This window comes from Penicillium digitatum, chromosome 4 (genome assembly GCF_016767815.1).
Source record: "Penicillium digitatum chromosome 4, complete sequence".
NCBI lineage: Eukaryota > Fungi > Ascomycota > Eurotiomycetes > Eurotiales > Aspergillaceae > Penicillium > Penicillium digitatum.
Window position 1 is genome coordinate 1247142 of NC_089387.1, and position 18045 is coordinate 1265186.

The 18045-nt window shown below is 49.0% G+C and overlaps 8 protein-coding genes across 8 annotated transcripts; 5 read left to right on the top strand and 3 right to left on the bottom strand.

Moving 5' to 3' along the window:
* Window positions 1-293: 293 nt before the first annotated feature.
* Window positions 294-2547, top strand: Pdw03_0415 (Heat shock protein; the record flags this gene model as incomplete). Its single annotated transcript, XM_014677228.1, has 7 exons — window positions 294-339; window positions 396-446; window positions 505-631; window positions 736-901; window positions 961-1668; window positions 1734-2214; window positions 2279-2547. 7 exons carry the CDS (start codon window positions 294-296, stop codon window positions 2545-2547), a joined length of 1848 nt encoding a protein of 615 aa, XP_014532714.1.
* Window positions 2548-2920: 373 nt separating this feature from the next.
* Pdw03_0416 (Ribosome recycling factor, putative) lies at window positions 2921-3847 on the top strand (the record flags this gene model as incomplete). Its single annotated transcript, XM_066099597.1, has 2 exons — window positions 2921-3388; window positions 3500-3847. The coding sequence occupies 2 exons, from the start codon at window positions 2921-2923 to the stop codon at window positions 3845-3847; spliced, it is 816 nt and encodes a 271-aa protein (XP_065957324.1).
* A 200-nt stretch (window positions 3848-4047) lies between these two features.
* On the bottom strand, window positions 4048-5220 carry Pdw03_0417 (C6 finger domain protein; the record flags this gene model as incomplete). Its single annotated transcript, XM_014677226.1, has 2 exons — window positions 4048-4991; window positions 5094-5220. The coding sequence occupies 2 exons, from the start codon at window positions 5218-5220 to the stop codon at window positions 4048-4050; spliced, it is 1071 nt and encodes a 356-aa protein (XP_014532712.1).
* Window positions 5221-5400: 180 nt separating this feature from the next.
* Window positions 5401-5631, top strand: Pdw03_0418 (Anaphase-promoting complex, subunit CDC26; the record flags this gene model as incomplete). Its single annotated transcript, XM_014677225.1, has 1 exon — window positions 5401-5631. The coding sequence occupies one exon, from the start codon at window positions 5401-5403 to the stop codon at window positions 5629-5631; it is 231 nt and encodes a 76-aa protein (XP_014532711.1).
* Window positions 5632-6737: 1106 nt separating this feature from the next.
* Pdw03_0419 (Zn(2)-C6 fungal-type DNA-binding domain) lies at window positions 6738-9735 on the bottom strand (the record flags this gene model as incomplete). Its single annotated transcript, XM_066099598.1, has 9 exons — window positions 6738-7056; window positions 7128-7246; window positions 7307-7579; window positions 7643-8196; window positions 8254-8535; window positions 8592-8933; window positions 9001-9516; window positions 9570-9614; window positions 9681-9735. The coding sequence occupies 9 exons, from the start codon at window positions 9733-9735 to the stop codon at window positions 6738-6740; spliced, it is 2505 nt and encodes an 834-aa protein (XP_065957325.1).
* Window positions 9736-11704: 1969 nt separating this feature from the next.
* Window positions 11705-12453, top strand: Pdw03_0420 (ABC transporter, conserved site; the record flags this gene model as incomplete). The annotated part of the gene is made up of 3 exons (XM_014674909.2): window positions 11705-11915; window positions 12021-12347; window positions 12422-12453. 3 exons carry the CDS (start codon window positions 11705-11707, stop codon window positions 12451-12453), a joined length of 570 nt encoding a protein of 189 aa, XP_014530395.2.
* A 213-nt stretch (window positions 12454-12666) lies between these two features.
* Pdw03_0421 (U5 snRNP component Snu114, putative) lies at window positions 12667-15840 on the bottom strand (the record flags this gene model as incomplete). Its single annotated transcript, XM_014674908.1, has 4 exons — window positions 12667-13229; window positions 13328-15556; window positions 15618-15760; window positions 15821-15840. The coding sequence occupies 4 exons, from the start codon at window positions 15838-15840 to the stop codon at window positions 12667-12669; spliced, it is 2955 nt and encodes a 984-aa protein (XP_014530394.1).
* Window positions 15841-16113: 273 nt separating this feature from the next.
* Pdw03_0422 (Acetyl-CoA acetyltransferase, putative) lies at window positions 16114-17561 on the top strand (the record flags this gene model as incomplete). Its single annotated transcript, XM_014674907.1, has 5 exons — window positions 16114-16178; window positions 16241-16290; window positions 16350-16425; window positions 16485-16977; window positions 17046-17561. The coding sequence occupies 5 exons, from the start codon at window positions 16114-16116 to the stop codon at window positions 17559-17561; spliced, it is 1200 nt and encodes a 399-aa protein (XP_014530393.1).
* Between the last annotated feature and the right edge of the window lie 484 nt (window positions 17562-18045).

The following is an 18045-nucleotide window of genomic DNA, read 5'->3' on the forward strand; positions in this document are numbered from 1 at the left end:
AAGTGATTTGTATACTTTTATACCTTTCTAGATATAACGAGTAGTACTAAGTACTTGAACAAATCCAAGGTGACTAACTAACTAACTACATCTACGTAGTTCATCTGTATGGAGGAAGTAGTAACTATACACAGCAAGAATAACCGGAGCCACGTGACTCACCGCTCCCGAAAAATTTTCTGGTTTTTGTGGCTCCGACTAAAATATGCACTCGGCTTGATAAAAAAAATTTCCTCTCTCCCCCACCATCTCTCTTCCCATCCCTCCCTCAAAATCACATCTACAATTTCATAATGGCTGATTCTGAGGTTTACGACGGTGCCGTCGGCATCGATCTTGGTGCGTTTTTGATATACTGAATTTCATCGCACAACTGCTAATTAACTTTTTTCTAGGCACTACCTACTCTTGCGTTGCCAACTACGAGGGTACCAATGTCGAGATCAGTACGCTTTCGAACCCCCCAAAATTTCATCTTTACTTCAATGCTGACTATTTGATCAGTTGCCAACGACCAGGGTAGCTACACTACCCCCTCCTTCGTCTCTTTCACCGACAAGGAGCGTCTGATTGGTGACGCCGCCAAGAACCAGGCCGCCATGAACCCTGCCAACACCGTCTTCGATATCAAGTGAGTTATTGGAAAAAAAAAATAAACCAACTGGCGCAGACTTGTCAATTCGAGATATGCGCATTCTCCACAATTCCAAATTCATTCTGACCCAAATGGAACAGGCGTCTGATCGGTCGCCGCTTCGAGGACCCCATCGTCAAGAAGGATGTTGAGTCCTGGCCCTTCAAGGTCATTGACCAGGGTGGCAACCCCGTTGTCCAGGTTGAGTACCTGAACGAAACTAAGGTCTTCTCTCCCCAGGAGATCTCCTCCATGGTCCTCATGAAGGTATGGCAAATTAATAACTTGTATATTCGTGGGATTTGTCCACTGACCGGTTGTGATAGATGAAAGAGGTCGCCGAGATCAAGCTCGGCAAGAAGGTTGAGAAGGCTGTCATCACCGTGCCCGCCTACTTCAACGACAACCAGCGTCAGGCTACCAAGGATGCCGGTGCCATCGCTGGCCTGAATGTTCTCCGTATTATCAACGAGCCTACTGCTGCTGCTATTGCCTACGGTCTCGGCGCCGGCAAGTCTGAGAAGGAGCGCAACGTCCTCATCTACGATCTCGGTGGTGGTACCTTCGATGTGTCCCTGCTGAACATCCAAGGTGGTGTCTTCACCGTCAAGGCCACCGCTGGTGATACTCACCTTGGTGGTCAGGATTTCGACACCAACCTCCTTGAGCACTTCAAGAAGGAGTTCCAGCGCAAGACTGGCAAGGATCTTTCCGGTGATGCTCGTGCTCTCCGTCGTCTCCGCACTGCTTGCGAGCGTGCTAAGCGTACTCTGTCCAACGCTACCCAGACCACCGTCGAGATTGACTCTCTCTTCGATGGTGAGGACCTCAACTCCTCCATCACCCGTGCCCGTTTCGAGGATCTTAACGCCAAGGCCTTCTCTGGCACCCTCGACCCCGTCCAGCAGGTTCTCAAGGACTCTGGCATCGCTAAGAACAAGGTTGACGAGATCGTCCTTGTTGGTGGCTCCACCCGTATTCCTCGTATCCAGAAGCTTCTGAGCGACTTCTTCGATGGCAAGAAGCTCGAGAAGGTAAGACTACACAGCACTACTTAATTTAACGTCAAAGCCAGTTGCTTACATCTTTCTTTTAATAGAGCATCAACCCCGACGAGGCTGTTGCTTACGGTGCGGCCGTTCAGGCCGGTATCCTCTCCGGCAAAGCCACCTCGGCCGAGACCGCCGACCTGCTGCTTCTTGACGTTGTTCCTCTTTCCCTTGGTGTTGCCATGGAGGGCAACATCTTCGCCCCCGTTGTCAACCGTGGCCAGACTGTTCCCACTATCAAGAAGCGCACCTTCACCACTGTTGTCGACAACCAGAGCACTGTCCAGTTCCCCGTCTACCAGGGTGAGCGTACCAACTGTGCTGACAACACCTCCCTGGGCGAGTTCACTCTTGCTCCCCTTCCTCCCATGCGCGCCGGTGAAGCCGCTCTTGAGTGTGTTTTCGAGGTTGACGTCAACGGTATCCTGAAGGTCACCGCCACCGAGAAGACCTCTGGCCGTACTGCCAACATCACTATCTCCAACGCTGTTGGCAAGCTTTCCAGCTCCGAGATCGACCAGATGGTCAACGGTATGTTTCTCCTGCTGACTGCACACATTTCTGCTTGACTATTTGCTGACTTTGTAATTTGCAGATGCTGCCAAGTTTAAGACCAGTGATGAGGCTTTCACCAAGCGCTTCGAGTCTCGCCAGCAGCTTGAGTCTTACATCTCCCGTGTTGAGGAGATTGTCTCCGACCCTGGAATGTCCATGAAGCTCAAGCGCGGCAACAAGGAGCGCATTGAGTCCGCTCTCAGCGACGCCATGGCCCAGCTCGAGATTGAGGACTCTACCCCCGAGGACCTCAAGAAGAAGGAGCTTGCTCTCAAGCGTCTGATCACCAAGGCTATGGCCACACGGTAAATGCATACATGCGAAGACATGAACATAGACTTATGGCCAACGAATTTCCCTCTTTCCCGGGACTCTGCTTCTCAGGGAATCTGCGCCATGTAGACCTTGGGCAGAGTTGGTCTCTGCCACGCTTTGTTTATGAAGCCGGGCAACTTGGGCGCAGTTTTCTTTTCTTGAAAAGTATGATTTGTTTTGTTTTTTGTAGACGAAGTTCTCCATCTGCAATTTAATGACATTGTGATGATCTCCTCTCATTGTAAAACTTGATTTGGTAGTTTCTACGTTGACACACATGACTTGATTTTTGGCCGCGAAGCGAAAGGGCGGGTAACATGGCAGACACTTCTGAATTGTGCGTCTCCGCTCTTATCGTCTTACAACAATGGCTTCCACCATGCAACGCATTATAACCCGATCAATTCGCTCAATTTCCCCTCGGCTTGTTGCACACCCTCAATGGATTCAAGTCTTTCGACCTATTTGTCTCCTGCCACGAACCCAGCGCGCCGTTCCTCTCAACCGGCGTGAGTTTGCCAATTCGCCTGCCCTATACAAGAAAAAGGAGAAGGCCAAGAAAACTTCGGCTTCTGAACCAGAGGAAAGCTCTAGTGTTCCTTCTGAAGATCCCTTTGATCTTTCCCAGTTACACAAAGGCATTTCCACAGCTATTGCTCGGCTAAAAGATGACCTATCCAAGCTTCGCGCAGGAGGGCGGCTCAATACTGCAGTCCTAGAAAGCTTGAGGGTCCATCTGAGCAAAGACAGCAAAGATTCGGTCAGACTGGGAGATCTGGCACAGGTTGTGCCCAAGGGTGGACGCATGGTTACTCTTTTGGCGGCTGAAGAGGGTGTAAGTTAATGATGTTCGACCGTTCTGATCCCCACCCCCCAACTTCTTTCTTGTTACGGCATGAACCTGCTACCAGTGTCCAAGCGAACCAACTCTAATGCATTTGAGCAGCACTTGAAACCTCTTACTTCAGCGATTGTCTCCTCAAACCTCTCCTTGACCCCTCAGCCCGATCCTCACAATGCCCTCCAGCTCAACATTCCTATCCCACCGCCTACAAAAGAATCCAGGGACAAGAACGTCCAAGCTGCCAAGCAAGCATTCGAAAAGGCTGCCGGTATAGTACGTGACTCTAGGGGTGCAATGCATAAACGTCTCCAGGATATGCAGAAGAAGAAGCTAGCTCGACCAGATGACGTGCGTAAAGCTCACGATCAGATGGAGAAGGTTACAGATCAGGGCCAAAAGGAGGTGAAGGATGAATTTGAAGGGGCCAAGAAGACATTGGAACAGGCCTAAAAAGCCCAATTGGCAAGACAAGGAACAGTTGTGAAAAAAAAATCATAGCCTATGGCAATGGGCGTTTGTTAAATAAATTTGTGTAAATCTAGGTACAGACATTGGCATAATTGAGGAGGATATGGAGAGAATATAGGAAATGAACTCGGTCAACGAAACACATATAATACAAATCGCTTCTAGCACTAGTCCAAATACACTTAAACGCTCTTGGTCTTGCGGCCAGCAGAGACAAGGGATTCAATCTTGGCCATGAACTGTGAGGTCTTCCCAGTTGTCTGGTAGGTCCCGTTGTTCCTGAGATTCATTGACACCTCTCTCAATACGGCATGCCCATCTTTCCCGACTTCAGGCGTCGGGTAGTTCCCCTGAACAAAAATTTCCATGAGAGACTTGGTGTCTTTTGCGTCGATAGGTCTAAACTCGACATTCCGAGGCTCCACAAGATCACCCTTGCGCTGTGAAATTCGATCAGCACGAAGCTGAGCCAATCGCTTGGTCTCTTCCAAAGCCTCGGCCTTCTCAGTCTCATTTTTGAACAAAACGCTCTGCCCCTTCCACAAGCGCCTTCCAAGCTCATAGGGCGGGATATAGCCATTGGCAATGCGGCCACCTAGGCCGGAAAGTTTTTCATAAACGGCAGCCGAGCGCGAGTTCACATCTGTGGGAATTGAAGGCCAGGTTTCTCTCAACGTAGAGTAGTTGATCTCCTGAGGCTCATAGCGAATAGGGGTTGGCCGTGATTTGATGATTTGCTCTTGCAGAACTTGGTCGATAGCCGCCGCTTCGGCATCTTCGCCCTCGTCATTCTCGGAAGTTTTTGCGTTCCTGCGGGGGCCGTTAAGGTTACCCTTAGCGGCTTTGGCGGCTTTGGCGGAGGGTTTGGGCTTGCGATTTGGGAATTGGTTGCCGCCTCGAACATTGCGTGATCTCGGGCTGCGGATAATCTTAGGTTGCTCTCCACCGCCAGCTCGTGCCGCCGCAAAAGATCTAGCATCAATCACTCGAGGAGGACGAGATTGGTACTGGTTGGTGCGAGCTGGGGGCCCATTGGGATGGCTGGTACGTGCTGGGGGGCCAATGGGTTTGCGAGGCCGGTAGGAAGGCGTGGCTGATGCAGGGCGGGTATTGGGGTTACGGCTCTCTAATTGGTGTGTTAGATTTCAAACTTCCAATGGCCCAGATTTCTGAGGCTAAATTGGACAACTGCATCTATCTTGCTCAATATCCCCCTGGAAGCACTCACCAGATGGTTGGTCTCGACCTTCGCCAGCAACTGTACGAGTACAGGAGAACTGGCGAGCAGGTGTAGAAAGACCAAAATTTGCTCTTTCACAGTGCAGTGAGATCTGCCTCAACTGTGACCGAAACATATTGTATTCTGAATGAATAGAACGTTTTGGTAAAGAGACTCAATGCCGTTCGACGCGGAAAGATTGAATGAAGAATTGCAGTCACGTGAGGCACCGCCTTCCTCTGGGGCTCTGCGCAAGTAAACGCAGCCATCGTCAAGTCTCCCTTTAATTTATTGCAACACCTTTCAAACCACCAAAATGCTTCGTCGAAAGCCAACAGCGATAGCTATCACTTCCGAGGATATAAATGCATTTGAAGAAGCCAGACTTCGCAAACTGTCTGAAGAAAACAAACATTCAGAACAGCACGCAAAGGGAACCTCCAATGTCAACCTTGACCCCAGCGATGAGTTGAAACCACTTCCGGGTGATAAGGCTAGGATTGTCCGGACCCGTGAAGAAAGGATAGGCATTAGTCGGCGTGGTTGACTGTGTACACCGGCGATCTCGAGCGCTCATATCATCGTTGCGTGTTGGAATGACTTGTCCCACACCACGACACTTGGATACAAGGTACATGACCCAGTCGTGATATGCTTGCACGTATTCATTAGCCCTTGGATCACTTGAATCTCTCTTTTGGGCCTCACCATTCACCATTAACAAGAAACAAATAGTGCAGGATCTCTGCCGTTGAAAACACAACCCCCGTCCCATACATCACAAACCATCTTCCTCTTATTACAGCGCGTGGCCGAACAAGCATAGGGTGTGGTGCTTTTTAAGCGCCAGATGATGATGACATTGATAGTACATGGGTTTCCCTGTGCTAATATCTCACCACATCTCACTATTTCTCATTATTTCTCACTATTTTTCACTAAATCTCCTTCTGGCGACCCATTGGTTAAACATCGATTCAACACCGGAAAAGTGAAATGGAATGTTGGAATGGAATATCTTGCCGACATAAACAGAAAACAATGTACGCTACTTCGTTCATCAGAGCACATCCATCGGGCATCTTGACCAGAACTGAAGCTTTGAGTGACCTGTCTCCTTTGGCATTTTGAGACCTTTTTCTTCCAAACAGAGTTTGCAGTTCAAAAAATCGACACAAAGCTACAAAGGTACTGAAGAGTGAGGACAAACTGAGAATCCCTTCAGCATATAACAAGTGCTATCTTCCCACCGCTCTACAGATATGTCCCTTAATCTGAATTGTGTGTTTTCCACGACTATCAACTCTTTTCTTAATCCAATCTACCAAAGAGACGAATCAAAGGAAGCTTGTGATGTGTGATTCATGCGTCAAATACCATCCCAGCCGGCCAGAGACGTCATGATGTTTGGACATTTTTACCCTCAAATTTTTCCCCATTGAGCCGTTGTTATGTCCTCTGGCGATTGTAATGTAAAAAAAGAAGAGAGAAAGATTTTGTCAAAAAAAAAAAAAGAAACTAGGGAATACAGAGTGACAGTAGCAGTGGTTGCCTCGGATAGTTGGACAAAAACCAGCAGGCTTAGAAGAGGAAAGATTGTGTGACGGAATTGAAAAGAGACAAGGTCGCAGGTAATTTCGGCATTTTTGCAACTCATCTTTGGCGTTTGGACATGTTGTCGGGGTTAACATCAACTGGGTAGTTCCATCGCCGTTTCAGCCCTTGTGGATCATACACACTAGCAACACTTTGCTGCCAGTCTCGTGCTGAAAACACAACCGGGGGCGCCTGGAACTGGGGAGGCGAGAGAGACTGGGTAGATGTGGTGGAGGGCACTTTGTTAGGTGTCTCGTACATGGGGTATTGGGGGTTCATAACATTTTGTAAACTCGGTACTGAATTGTCTATAGGCATTGGCGGGGAGTTTGCGCTAACGGTAGCGGGGTTCACGGAGAAAGCCATATCCCATTGACTAGAGCGAAAAATATTAGTGAGAGACCAAACGATAGTCGAGTCGTCGAGAGAAGTGAATTATGTACGTACGTGATGATTCGGGTCGGGTCCCAGTGGGTTTCATCGACCGAAGGGGCATCTAGAGGATGAGTTGTTGAAGGCTGATGAGCAACCATCCCGAGGGATTGTATCTGAGAAGACGTGTCGGACTTCGAGTCTTCAGCGCCATTCGAAATCGGAGGGGTTACTGGAAGCGGATTGTAACGCACTCTGGAATGGAGTTGATTCAAGTGCGGGTGGTAGTGCGCATCCATAGGTGGACTGGGATGGTAGGGCTCCGAGGGACTCCCATATGGGAAACTGGGCTTCAACTCAAAAGGACGATGCATATCGGCAGAGAAAGCTAGTCTTAAAGAATCGATCTGAGCTTGAATCTCGGGCATGGGCCAGGCGGTAGAACACGTCTCGAGAATTCTCATGTGACGGGTGAAGAATTCACGGGCATCCGAGTTGAACTCAGGGTCGGGGGATGTGATTGCTATCTGCTCATATTAGAATGGCCTTAGTACGAAAAAAAAGACTCCCATGGAATGTTTAATGCTTACCAGGTGAAGCATTGTACAAGTCAGGATACAATAAATGGCAAAATTGATGCCTCTTTGCATGAAAAGTAGGCCAGATAGCCCGAACCGTTGCAAGGTGGCTTCTTGTAGTCGACAGAGGCTTTTGGCTGAGGAATAGCACAGTGACATGTGGATCTTCCATTCGCCACCAGCTGCAAAAGATTGAGAAGCGAAAAGTTGAGGGCGATGTAACATGATTATGGCGAGGTGGCAATGAGAATGCATATTACCCACAAAGTGAGATGGGAGCCACGGTGGAGAGCCATCGGGAGGATAATTGACTTGTAGGTCTGGAGGAAGGTTGCGAAGCCAGTCTGCGAAAAGCGGGTTGTTTTGTACAAATCGGGCATCTGCACCCCAGTCCTTTTGCTTTTTAACTTTGTGATAGATATCTGTAATGATGCGGATGTGATGTGCGTTGCGAACGAAATAGGCGTATTGTCTTGAGCGGTCAATCTCATAGTGATCGAGACCTCCGATGTCTAGTGTCGGACGCATCTCCACTGTTTCAGGATCGACCCCGTAGTCCGAACGGCCTACTTTGATCAGAAGCTGGTTGATTTTTCATAAACGATGGGATGAAATCGACTTACCTTGAGGCCCACCGATCATCACCTCAACCACCAAGAGAGCCTGCCACACTCTGGTATGCACCAAGCAATCAATTGGACCGAGTCCACACGGCTTGCCTTCAGCGTGATTGCTGTAATGTTCGTGAATGTCCAGATCTTTCGCCATTGTGACAATAGTCTTGACAGTCTGCCAGGACCGATAATAGTACCCTTTCTTTGGCAAAGATTCCCTTGCTTTTAGTAGCAGAAGTAGTGCTTGTATAGTACTTAGACGTGGTACATCCATAAAGCTAGTCTCGTGCCCTGAGAGATGTCAGCTTTCTGAAGATAGGGTGGTCAAATTTTCAGCATCAACTCACTATTGGCCAGGGCAAGCCACTGAGCACCTTCTGCGGGCTCGTCAGATAAACGGCCCGCACAGGCAAAAAGAGCCTCGAGAAGAAGGGGAGAGATGGAATGACGATCATGCTGCCATTGGTAATACAGATGGGCACGAGATACGACGGGAACATAGGGATGTATCTCATCAAAGTAGATCTTGAAATAAGCCATCACGTCGTCTTCAGCTGGCATGAGCTCAGGGGGAATTCGAATCGTCACGCCCGATCCGGTTCTGAAAGGTGGAAATTGCTCTTCAACCTCATCCTGGACAGGAGCGTCAGGCTCAATTCGATCGGTGCGTTGCCTTCTGATGTATGGGGCTATCGACGAGGGTGGGGTGTTAGCCATTAGTCGGAGGGAAACCTGAAGAAGGACGATGTGCCATACCAATCCCACTCTCGTCAATTTTTAACTCCCCGAGTACATCACTGAGGTTTTCTGCAGTTGATTGATCATTATCAACATACACATTCCGATCTGACGATCTCATAGACGGAGTCTGCGGCCCGGGGAACATTTGAGGCTGCTGAAAAGTTTGGTGCGAGATTGCAATTTGCGGTGACTGAAGATCGTTGTAGATGCTGGGTTGAACCTGAGGAGGGACGAATTGGGAATACATGCTCATTTGATCATATGGGGGGATAGTGTTCATGGTGGGTTGACTATTACCCTTGAAGGCTGGAGCCAGTGGAAATGTACGAGAACCCTCGGCTACATTGGCGGGCCCTGCGGTTTCTAAAGTAGACTCACCCTGGCCATCAGGGAGAAAATCTCCATCTTGCCCGATGGTCGGAGGCACACAAACCAGCTTTAGACGAGTGCACGCAGAACAAGGCCAAGTATTTGTCGTGGCTGCGTCACACTTGATTTTCCTTTTCCGGCAACCGTTACAGGCTCGCATCACTAAACGTCGGGCCTGTCAGTGTTTGCTGGCTTGTGATGGACGCTTCTCATACCCTTCAGCCTCTTGTGGCGGTTATGTTCATCAACAAATACATAGTCTGTACCGATAAACAGTTAGTTGCTAATGCAGCAGGCACGGAATAGATAGTGTTTGAGAGACATACTTTTCTGGCCCTCTCTCGGGGGGCCCGATGGGGGCGCAAATGAATAACCTTGCATGCTTGCTCGTTTGACAAAAGTGTTGAGGTTGGAAAGCGTAAAATATGACGGAACTCGGCAAGTACCAGGGTATCAAGAGGGAGAGAGAGGGAGAGAGAGGGAGAGAGAGAGAGAGAGAGAGAGAGAGAGAGAGAGAAAAGATTGATCAGGAAGCTCTATCCACAAGGACCTGCCTCGGGAGATTAAAGGACGTCTTCCGGTGTGCGAAAGAGAAAGCAGAGGTCGAACCTCGCTCCACGATGTGGGGATTTGTCACGGTTGATCCAACTGCGCCAAACGATAAGGCTAAATCAAGAGCAAAGGCAGGATATTATGTCGAAGTAGTCTCGAGGTCCAAGTGGATTTATCGGGGCCAGGGAAACAGTTGTGGTTGCAATCAGCCCAGGAGACGCTGCTCAATGACAGACTCCAGATTCTCCAAAGGTTGCGATCAACTTGCCGAGGCTCTGTGGAAATTAGGTCGGAAGAAATCGTAAAAGATCCCAGGACGTGCAAGTATTCTGCAAGGCTGTTGTGGATTGGAAGATTTGCGCTCCCGGCCAACCGAATGCAAAGTATGTCAACTGCGTGAGGCTAGACACAGAGAGGAAATCAGGTTGACTTGGGGCTCAAATGTATGTGGTGAATAAATAGTTGATCGCTGTAGACAAATAAAAGGCGAATTAGCGTTCGATTCCCACACATTTAATCCAGATCGAACAAGACCACACAGAAGAACGTCGAAAGTGCCCAAGGACAACTGCTTACAATTTAGGTAAGTTCGAGGGATTTGGGTGCATATCCATCAATATCAATGTTGCAAGGTACTCCACATTCGAATCGACGAGCCTGGCGCATTGCATCTCAATTGGGAGGAAATGTGTGGAAGAAGTGCGAAGCATTAGGAAGAGCAACCCAGGTTCATAAGTGGAGACATTGAAGGACTGGCAAGTTTGTTGTGATACTTTAAGACGACAAAAAAGAAAAAGGGGAAAATGAAAGCTGTGTGAGAGAAAGAGAGAGAGAGAGAGAGAGAGAGAGAGAGAAGATCAGAAGCTGAGGGGTGGGAGGTACCGCGGGTACCAAGTGTGGAAGAGGATCCAATAGCGCCCGCTGCTGTGGATTTTCCCAAGGTGGAGGGGCGATCCGAATTTGAGATTTTCTAAATATTGCTTAGATTATTGCGATCTATTCCCTTGATCTGTTTCAGAAGAATCTTCATGGAAATATCCCAGTGGATTCCGCTAAAAAAAACCCCCCCAATAGGTATGTACATATCAGAGGTAGTACTAGATAGTAGTTGGTAAATAAGGGATGAGAGCGTCTCCACTTAGGAGTGATGCTGTTACCTTGGTGAATCAGTAGTACCTGACGAGTTTTAAGCTAATACATTGATTACGATTATATAGACTCTTACATAGAGAGAAGTAGGGAGTAGAAGAACATGGAGTCTGCATGATGCAAGAATGCACCAAACAGAATACAACATAGTCAATAAATTCTGGTTAAAAAACATTTCCCATTTCCTGGGAAAAGACACGTTCTACCTTTTACAGGCTTTGCCGGCGGGGGGGGGGGGGAGAGAGACTAGGGGACTACGGACACCCAAAAAAATTGATATTCAAAGCAGACTTGTCGATCATCCCGAGCCGCTGAGATTATCAGGTTACATACAACATAGGTACAGAGTGAAGCATAGCTAGATGTACGGAGTAATGAAGGTATTTAAAGGATGTATTAAAGATCTGTATTAGATAAATTATAGAACTAAATTATAATTTTCACACTGGGGACAGTGCATTGATATCTGTATTAATAATCTACGAATTTAGAAGTACCCGATAGCCCAATCTACCCCGTACGGAGTCCTAAGGATTCGCACGTGAACGTGGATAAACGTTATCGCAATTTCTACTCCGTACCCCATCTGCCTTTTTCGCCTGGACCACATCTGATCTCTTTACCTTGGTCATTGTACCCTTATTTCACCATGACGGAAATACAAAATTCAAACCCCACGATCCTCAATGCCGCTGATCTTCCCACACGGTTGCGACCCATCACCACTTGCAAGTCCGATTATGCTGGAATCTTCACATCGGCCCTGCCCCTCGTCCCAGTAGACTTTGAGAGTGGTTCGTCATCTGACTCAGAGGACGACAACCTGCTGGAGGAGCCTATTGATGAACAGGAAATATACGGTAAGATTCTCTTATAAAATTTAGGGGGGGTGGGGGGGGGAGAGATAAATAAAGCCCCAAAGTCCCCGGAGATAATTGCCTAGCTCAGTCCACTAAAATGATCAGATCTCATCTCATCGATCTCCGACCCGGAACATCCCATCTCCCTCGGTGAATTAGCTGTGGTCTCTCTTCCAGATATCATGATAAAGCCAACCCTCCCTGACGTCCTTGATTCGCCTCTGCAAACTGTCACCGTGCTTATCACTCCCACAATCACTCACTGCAGTCTGGCAACCGTCATCGGTCTTGGCGTCCGCGTTCGTCTGGAACAGTCTCTCCCCTCAAGATTCAGAATGGATGTGCGTATTAAGGAAGGTACACACAGTACCGGAGATGAAGTCAACAAGCAGCTCGCTGATAAGGAGCGGGTTGCTGCGGCCCTGGAGAATGGTGCGTTGATGGGGGTTATTGCCAAAATGATGGAGACTTGCCACTAAAATTTCAAATCCTCTCTGTACTATAAGGGTCGGATTGTGTTGGTGATGCAAATACCTAGGTACCTTTCACCGGCAAATAGACCAGGCCCTCTCATGTGACGACCGCCGACGACGAATGACCCTCAAGATTTTGATTGGCTTGCATTAGAATGAGAATTAGAAGTACATTTGAAATTTCCTACCACTTAAGATTGTTGACACCGGACCAATGGACTCCCCTCGCTTCTAGCCAACCCTATTTTGAGTACAATGGTAGTGAGAAAATTTTGATATCATGAGTCCAGCACACCACTTTCCTTCAAACCCTTCCAAAGCTCTGGCTCCAAAAATTTACTCACAGTAACATCTTCAGCCAAACCCTTGCGTCTCCGTGTTTTCAAGACAAAGTCCCGAGCCGTGGCCATGGCAGGGGCCATCTCCAAGGGCTTGAGCTTGACATCACGGTCCAGGGGATCCCCAGGAACTACACTCCACTTATCAAACGCAAGGTTTACCATAGCTTGACCTTGTGTGTGAATTCGGAGATCGGTCTCAAATCCAAACGAGTCAATCACTGGGATCAAACCACGTACGGAGTAAAGGGGCGTCCCCGCAATGGGGCCGTCTGACAGAACGTGACCTCTTCGGCGGGACAAGACTGTGTACACTGAGGCTACGGAGTCTGCAGGTCCCGTCATTGTGACAGAATAGATCGGCTCCATGAGACGCGGAGATGCCATAAGGAACGACGAGTATACAGCGCGGCGGGCTGTAGGGATGATCTGGCCTCCCCCGCGGTAGATAGCTTGGTCGGCCAGGGACACGTCGGTGAGCCTGAACTTTGTGTTTCGAATGGCTTCTCTTGAATTAGCGTCACATTCGTCATCTAGGCCGAGATTGCAAGGACAGTGGCGAACGAGAGGACGGGGGAAGGGGAGAGAGTTAAAAACTTACGTTCTTCGCAAAGAGGGCCTTCCCGTGTACCCCAGCTGAAGCCTTGAGTGATAGAGTCCCTAACAGTACCGAGAAGCTTCTTATCCACTTGAGAGGGTAAAGTGTCATCTTGGAGAATATTGGGACCCATTTCATCTGGTCCGAACGCCCAGATGCTTCGCGCTGCAAGCTTATCCCAATCGTAATTGTCCTCGAAGTATCGAGCAACCTTCCGAATAGGGTCCTTGATGCTGACCTTGCCACTTTCAATATCCTCGGCAATCCCATCATCTAAAGGCTCCGCAATCATGGTGATTTTATTCTTCTTATTCGGAGTGATTGAGTAACACATGATGGCAGAGGTTTCCACCACGGTCTCACAGAAGCGTGTCACGGGGTCGGAGACCTTGATCTCCATCTCTGAGTAAAGTTTTCGGAGGTCATGGAGCACACAGTCCATGTAAAGCTCGCCGGTTCCTAGAACCACATGCTCGCCAGACTCCTCAACCTTGGTAGAGATGAGGGGGTAGCTCTTGTTGATTTTCCGCAATCCATCCAACATTTTGGGAAGTTCTGATGGATTGACCGGCTCAACGGCGACCTTAAACACTGATTCAGTCATATGCCGAATCGGTCGGAAGATATACGCCTCCTCGTTGTCTTCAAGCTTCAGGGGCATCAACGTCGCAGTCTTGACAATGGAGTTGTCGACGCCACCCAATAAAACCCAGTTTCCTGCGGGGACACCGTTGGTCGGGATGTTGTAGCGCGTTTCCGCAATCCATGTGTCGGAGATGGTTGCTACAACCATGTCTTCTTCATCTTCTGGCGTGTAGCCCTCGCCGAGAACACGGACCTGCTGACCAGGCCGCGCTGTGCCACTCATAATTCTTCCAAAGGAGTAGAAGCTTCCGGCATCGGTACTGCTGAACAGTTTGGTAACATGGATAACCAGAGGCCCGTCTTGATCACAAGCGACCATTGAGGCCCCAACCTTGGTATCCACAGGCCCAGTGTAGTATCGCTCCAGTACTCTCTGGGCACCTTCCACCGGGGAAGGAACGTGTTGAATAACCATGTCCACAAAACCAGTGGCTGGTCCAAAGAATTTCTCGCAAACCAGACTTAGCAGCTCCTTGGCATCGGTCTTGAGCTGAGATGGTTTCAAATTGACGCCGACGCTAGCCAGAGTCTGTTTCAAATCCTCAGGACTCTCGCTTAGTGTATGAGAGTAGAGCTTGTAGATCGGCTCCAAGACAAACTTGACGAAAGATCGCTTTGCGTTCTCCTCCACTCCTTTGCGAGTGAACTTTCGACTACGGGGATTGTAGAAGATGTCACCCCAAAGTCGCGCGGCAAATTCTATCGAGTCCAAGCTCGGGTAATTGTCCGCGTACATCCGGGCAAATGAAGGCAATGTGAAAAACCAATTCATCAAGCTTGATGCAAATCCAACATTGCCCTTCTCTGGGCTCAGTCGTCGTCGTTCGCCTTGCCCTGGCAAAATGTTCTCGATAATCGTATTGACCTCTTCGATCACATGCTTCAGTTTGAAATAAGCATCATTGGGAGGAAGTTTGAGCTCGAGAATGAGCCGATCCATCTTGTTAACAACCAAGGTCAAGGGGAGATCTTCCAATACCGCATGCTTGATAATTTGCTCGGTGTTCGCCTGAACACCTTCAACAACATCCACAACCAGTACTACACCATCGGCTAGGCGGATAGAGGCAGCTACCTCATCTACAAAATTCACATGCCCGGGGGTATCAAGGAGGTTGAGCAGGTGAGATTTGCCTTTGGTGCTTGGGAGAACGAGACTCATCGGCGCCGACTTGATTGAGAGACCGCGTTCTCTCTCTAGGAAATGAACATCAGTGTATCGCAGTTGCTCTTCTCTCTTTCGCCCTGTGCGCTTCTCCAGCCGTTCCACTAGGTCGTGCGTCTGTTTGACCAGCATATCCACAAAAGCAGTCTTTCCATGGTGCAGATGACCAACGATTGCAACGTTCCTTGTCTGTGCTGGGAATTTCAGGAGATCGGACATGAACTCCCGAGAGAAGTGTACAGGTGGGAGTTCGGCCTCTGCAATCGCAAATTTCTTCTGCTGGACGGGGGCAATGATGGGTTCTGATAATGGCTGGGCATCTTCCTCCTGGACCATAGTTTCGACATCTTCGCCGTAGACTTGTTGTGCGCTGGGGTAGTATTGCTTGTCTTCATGCAGTATGACCGCATTCGAAGGACCCTCTGCGAAAGAAGACGCGACATTAGGGTAATTGCAGAGTGTGAACAGGGCATATCGACATACCGTCGATTTCCATCAATTGTTGGTCATTAGATTCCTCTACTTCTTCTTCTTCATCGAAAGCCTCATCGAACTTAAAGGCTTGAGGTTGGACATTTTCATGATGCTCCTCGTCGGATTCCGCATCGCCAATGTAGTTACCAAACCTAGGCACAATTAGCAAGGTTGTAGACTTTAAGAATTAGAAAGAGAAAAAAAAAACTTACTCGTCATAGAGATCATCCATAACGAAAAGAAGAACGTCAAAGTCTGAAGATAAGAAAAAAGAGGAACCGTAGTTCCAAACGCGTGATGCTGGAGAAGTTGAGCATCTCAACTTTCACTTGGTCCGAGCGTTTTTCGGAGTACTCGTGCCTACACCGTACAGCTCCTCACTCCCCACCATACAATTTACTCTTATAGATGCCCCTCCCTCTTTGATATCTTAGGTCTTTCTCTACTTTTTTCTACTTCTGTGTATTCCTAAATTCTCTACTTCCACATTCCCCTTCCCACCAAAATGTCTTCTCTTCCTCCCGTTTACATTGTTTCTACAGCCCGTACTCCCGTCGGCTCGTTCCTGGGGTTAGTATTCCTACATTCTTCTTTTTACCCCCTAAATACTGATCTGACAATGGTTACTATAGCTCCCTCTCCAGCTTGACTGCTCCCCAGCTTGGTGCCCATGCCATCAAGGGTACAGAATACCACCCAAACTATATCACACGTATCTTCAATACTAATAATAACTTGTAGCGGCCGTCGAGCGGGCTGAGGGTATCAATGCCTCTGATGTCGAAGAGGTCTTCTTCGGTAACGTCTTGTCTGCTGGGTAGGCTGTCTTTGCTACATCTTAGACCGCAACTAAGACTGATCTATTTTTGTTTGCAGCGTTGGACAGAACCCTGCTAGACAGTGTGCCATCGGTGCTGGCCTTAGCGATTCTACCATCTGCACCACTGTCAACAAGGTCTGCGCTTCTGGCCTGAAGGCCATCATTCTCGGTGCCCAGACTATCATGACCGGAAATGCCGATATCGTTGTCGCCGGTGGAACTGAGTCCATGTCGAACACCCCTCACTACCTACAAACCTCCCGCAGCGGTACCAAGTTCGGCAGCCAGACCCTGGTTGACGGTATCCAGAAGGATGGGTTAACTGATGCCTATGGCAAGCAGGATCTCATGGGCCTTGCGGCCGAGGAGTGCGCCGAGGAGCACGGCTTCAACCGTGCCCAGCAGGATGACTATGCTATACGCAGCTATGAGAAGGCCCAGGCTGCCCAAAAGGCCGGTGCTTTCGACTACGAGATTGCCCCTGTTGAGATCCCCGGTTTCCGTGGCAAGCCTGGTGTGACTATTTCCCAGGATGATGAGCCTAAGAACGTGAGTACATCTTTCTTCTCTGCGTTGGATAATTGTGCCTTTGACTGATCATTCCTTGCGGCTTATAGCTCAACCCTGAGAAGCTCCGCGCCATCAAGCCTGCCTTCATCCCCGGCACTGGAACCGTGACCGCCCCCAACTCTTCGCCCCTGAACGACGGCTCCGCCGCCGTTGTCTTGGTTTCCGAGGCTAAGGTGAAGGAGCTCGGCCTCAAGCCTATCGCCAAGATCCTCGGTTGGGGTGATGCTGCGCACAAGCCCAGCAAGTTCACCACTGCTCCTGCTTTGGCTATCCCCAAGGCCCTGAAGCACGCCGGTGTGACCCAGGACTCTATCGATGCCTTTGAGATCAACGAGGCCTTCAGTGTTGTGGCTCTTGCCAATCTGAAGCTTCTTGGTCTCTCTGAGGACAAGGTCAACATCCACGGTGGTGCGGTCGCCATTGGACACCCTCTCGGTGCCAGTGGTGCCCGCATTGTGTCTACCCTTCTCGGTGTCTTGAGCGCCAAGGGTGGCAAGCTTGGCTGCGTAGGCATCTGTAACGGTGGTGGCGGTGCCAGCGCCCTAGTGCTTGAGTCTATTTAAAGAGCAAACACTGTTAATGAAAAACGGAGATGTGAAACGACCTTCGATCTTTGCATGTGAAATACCAAGTTCAATTTTGACGGGAGATGCTCGGTGGTTTTCTGCAGATATACCCCATCCTGCAGCGACGAAAATCCGCAGTATCAGTACCTTTTTTTTCGGTATCTAAAATAGTTAACAAGATATCCTTGTGTGTTTATGTCCTACTTTCCCTTGTAGCTTTGTATTCGTCTCGGGTGAAGGCAGAGTCGGGTTTGAGGGCCGAGCTTCCAGCATTTCAATGCCAAGATGCTGGGTTGGTATTCTATTGCCATCTCAATTTCGACTCACTGGTCACAGGAATCTTTGAACCGAGACGATCAACCTCGATGGCCTAATGGTGTCCACATCTCCATACCATTGAGGACCCTACTCAACGTACCGCTTTCAGTGGAAGCCTCTCTATCGCTAGTAGTCTCTCATCAAGGAGCCATACTTCGAGAAC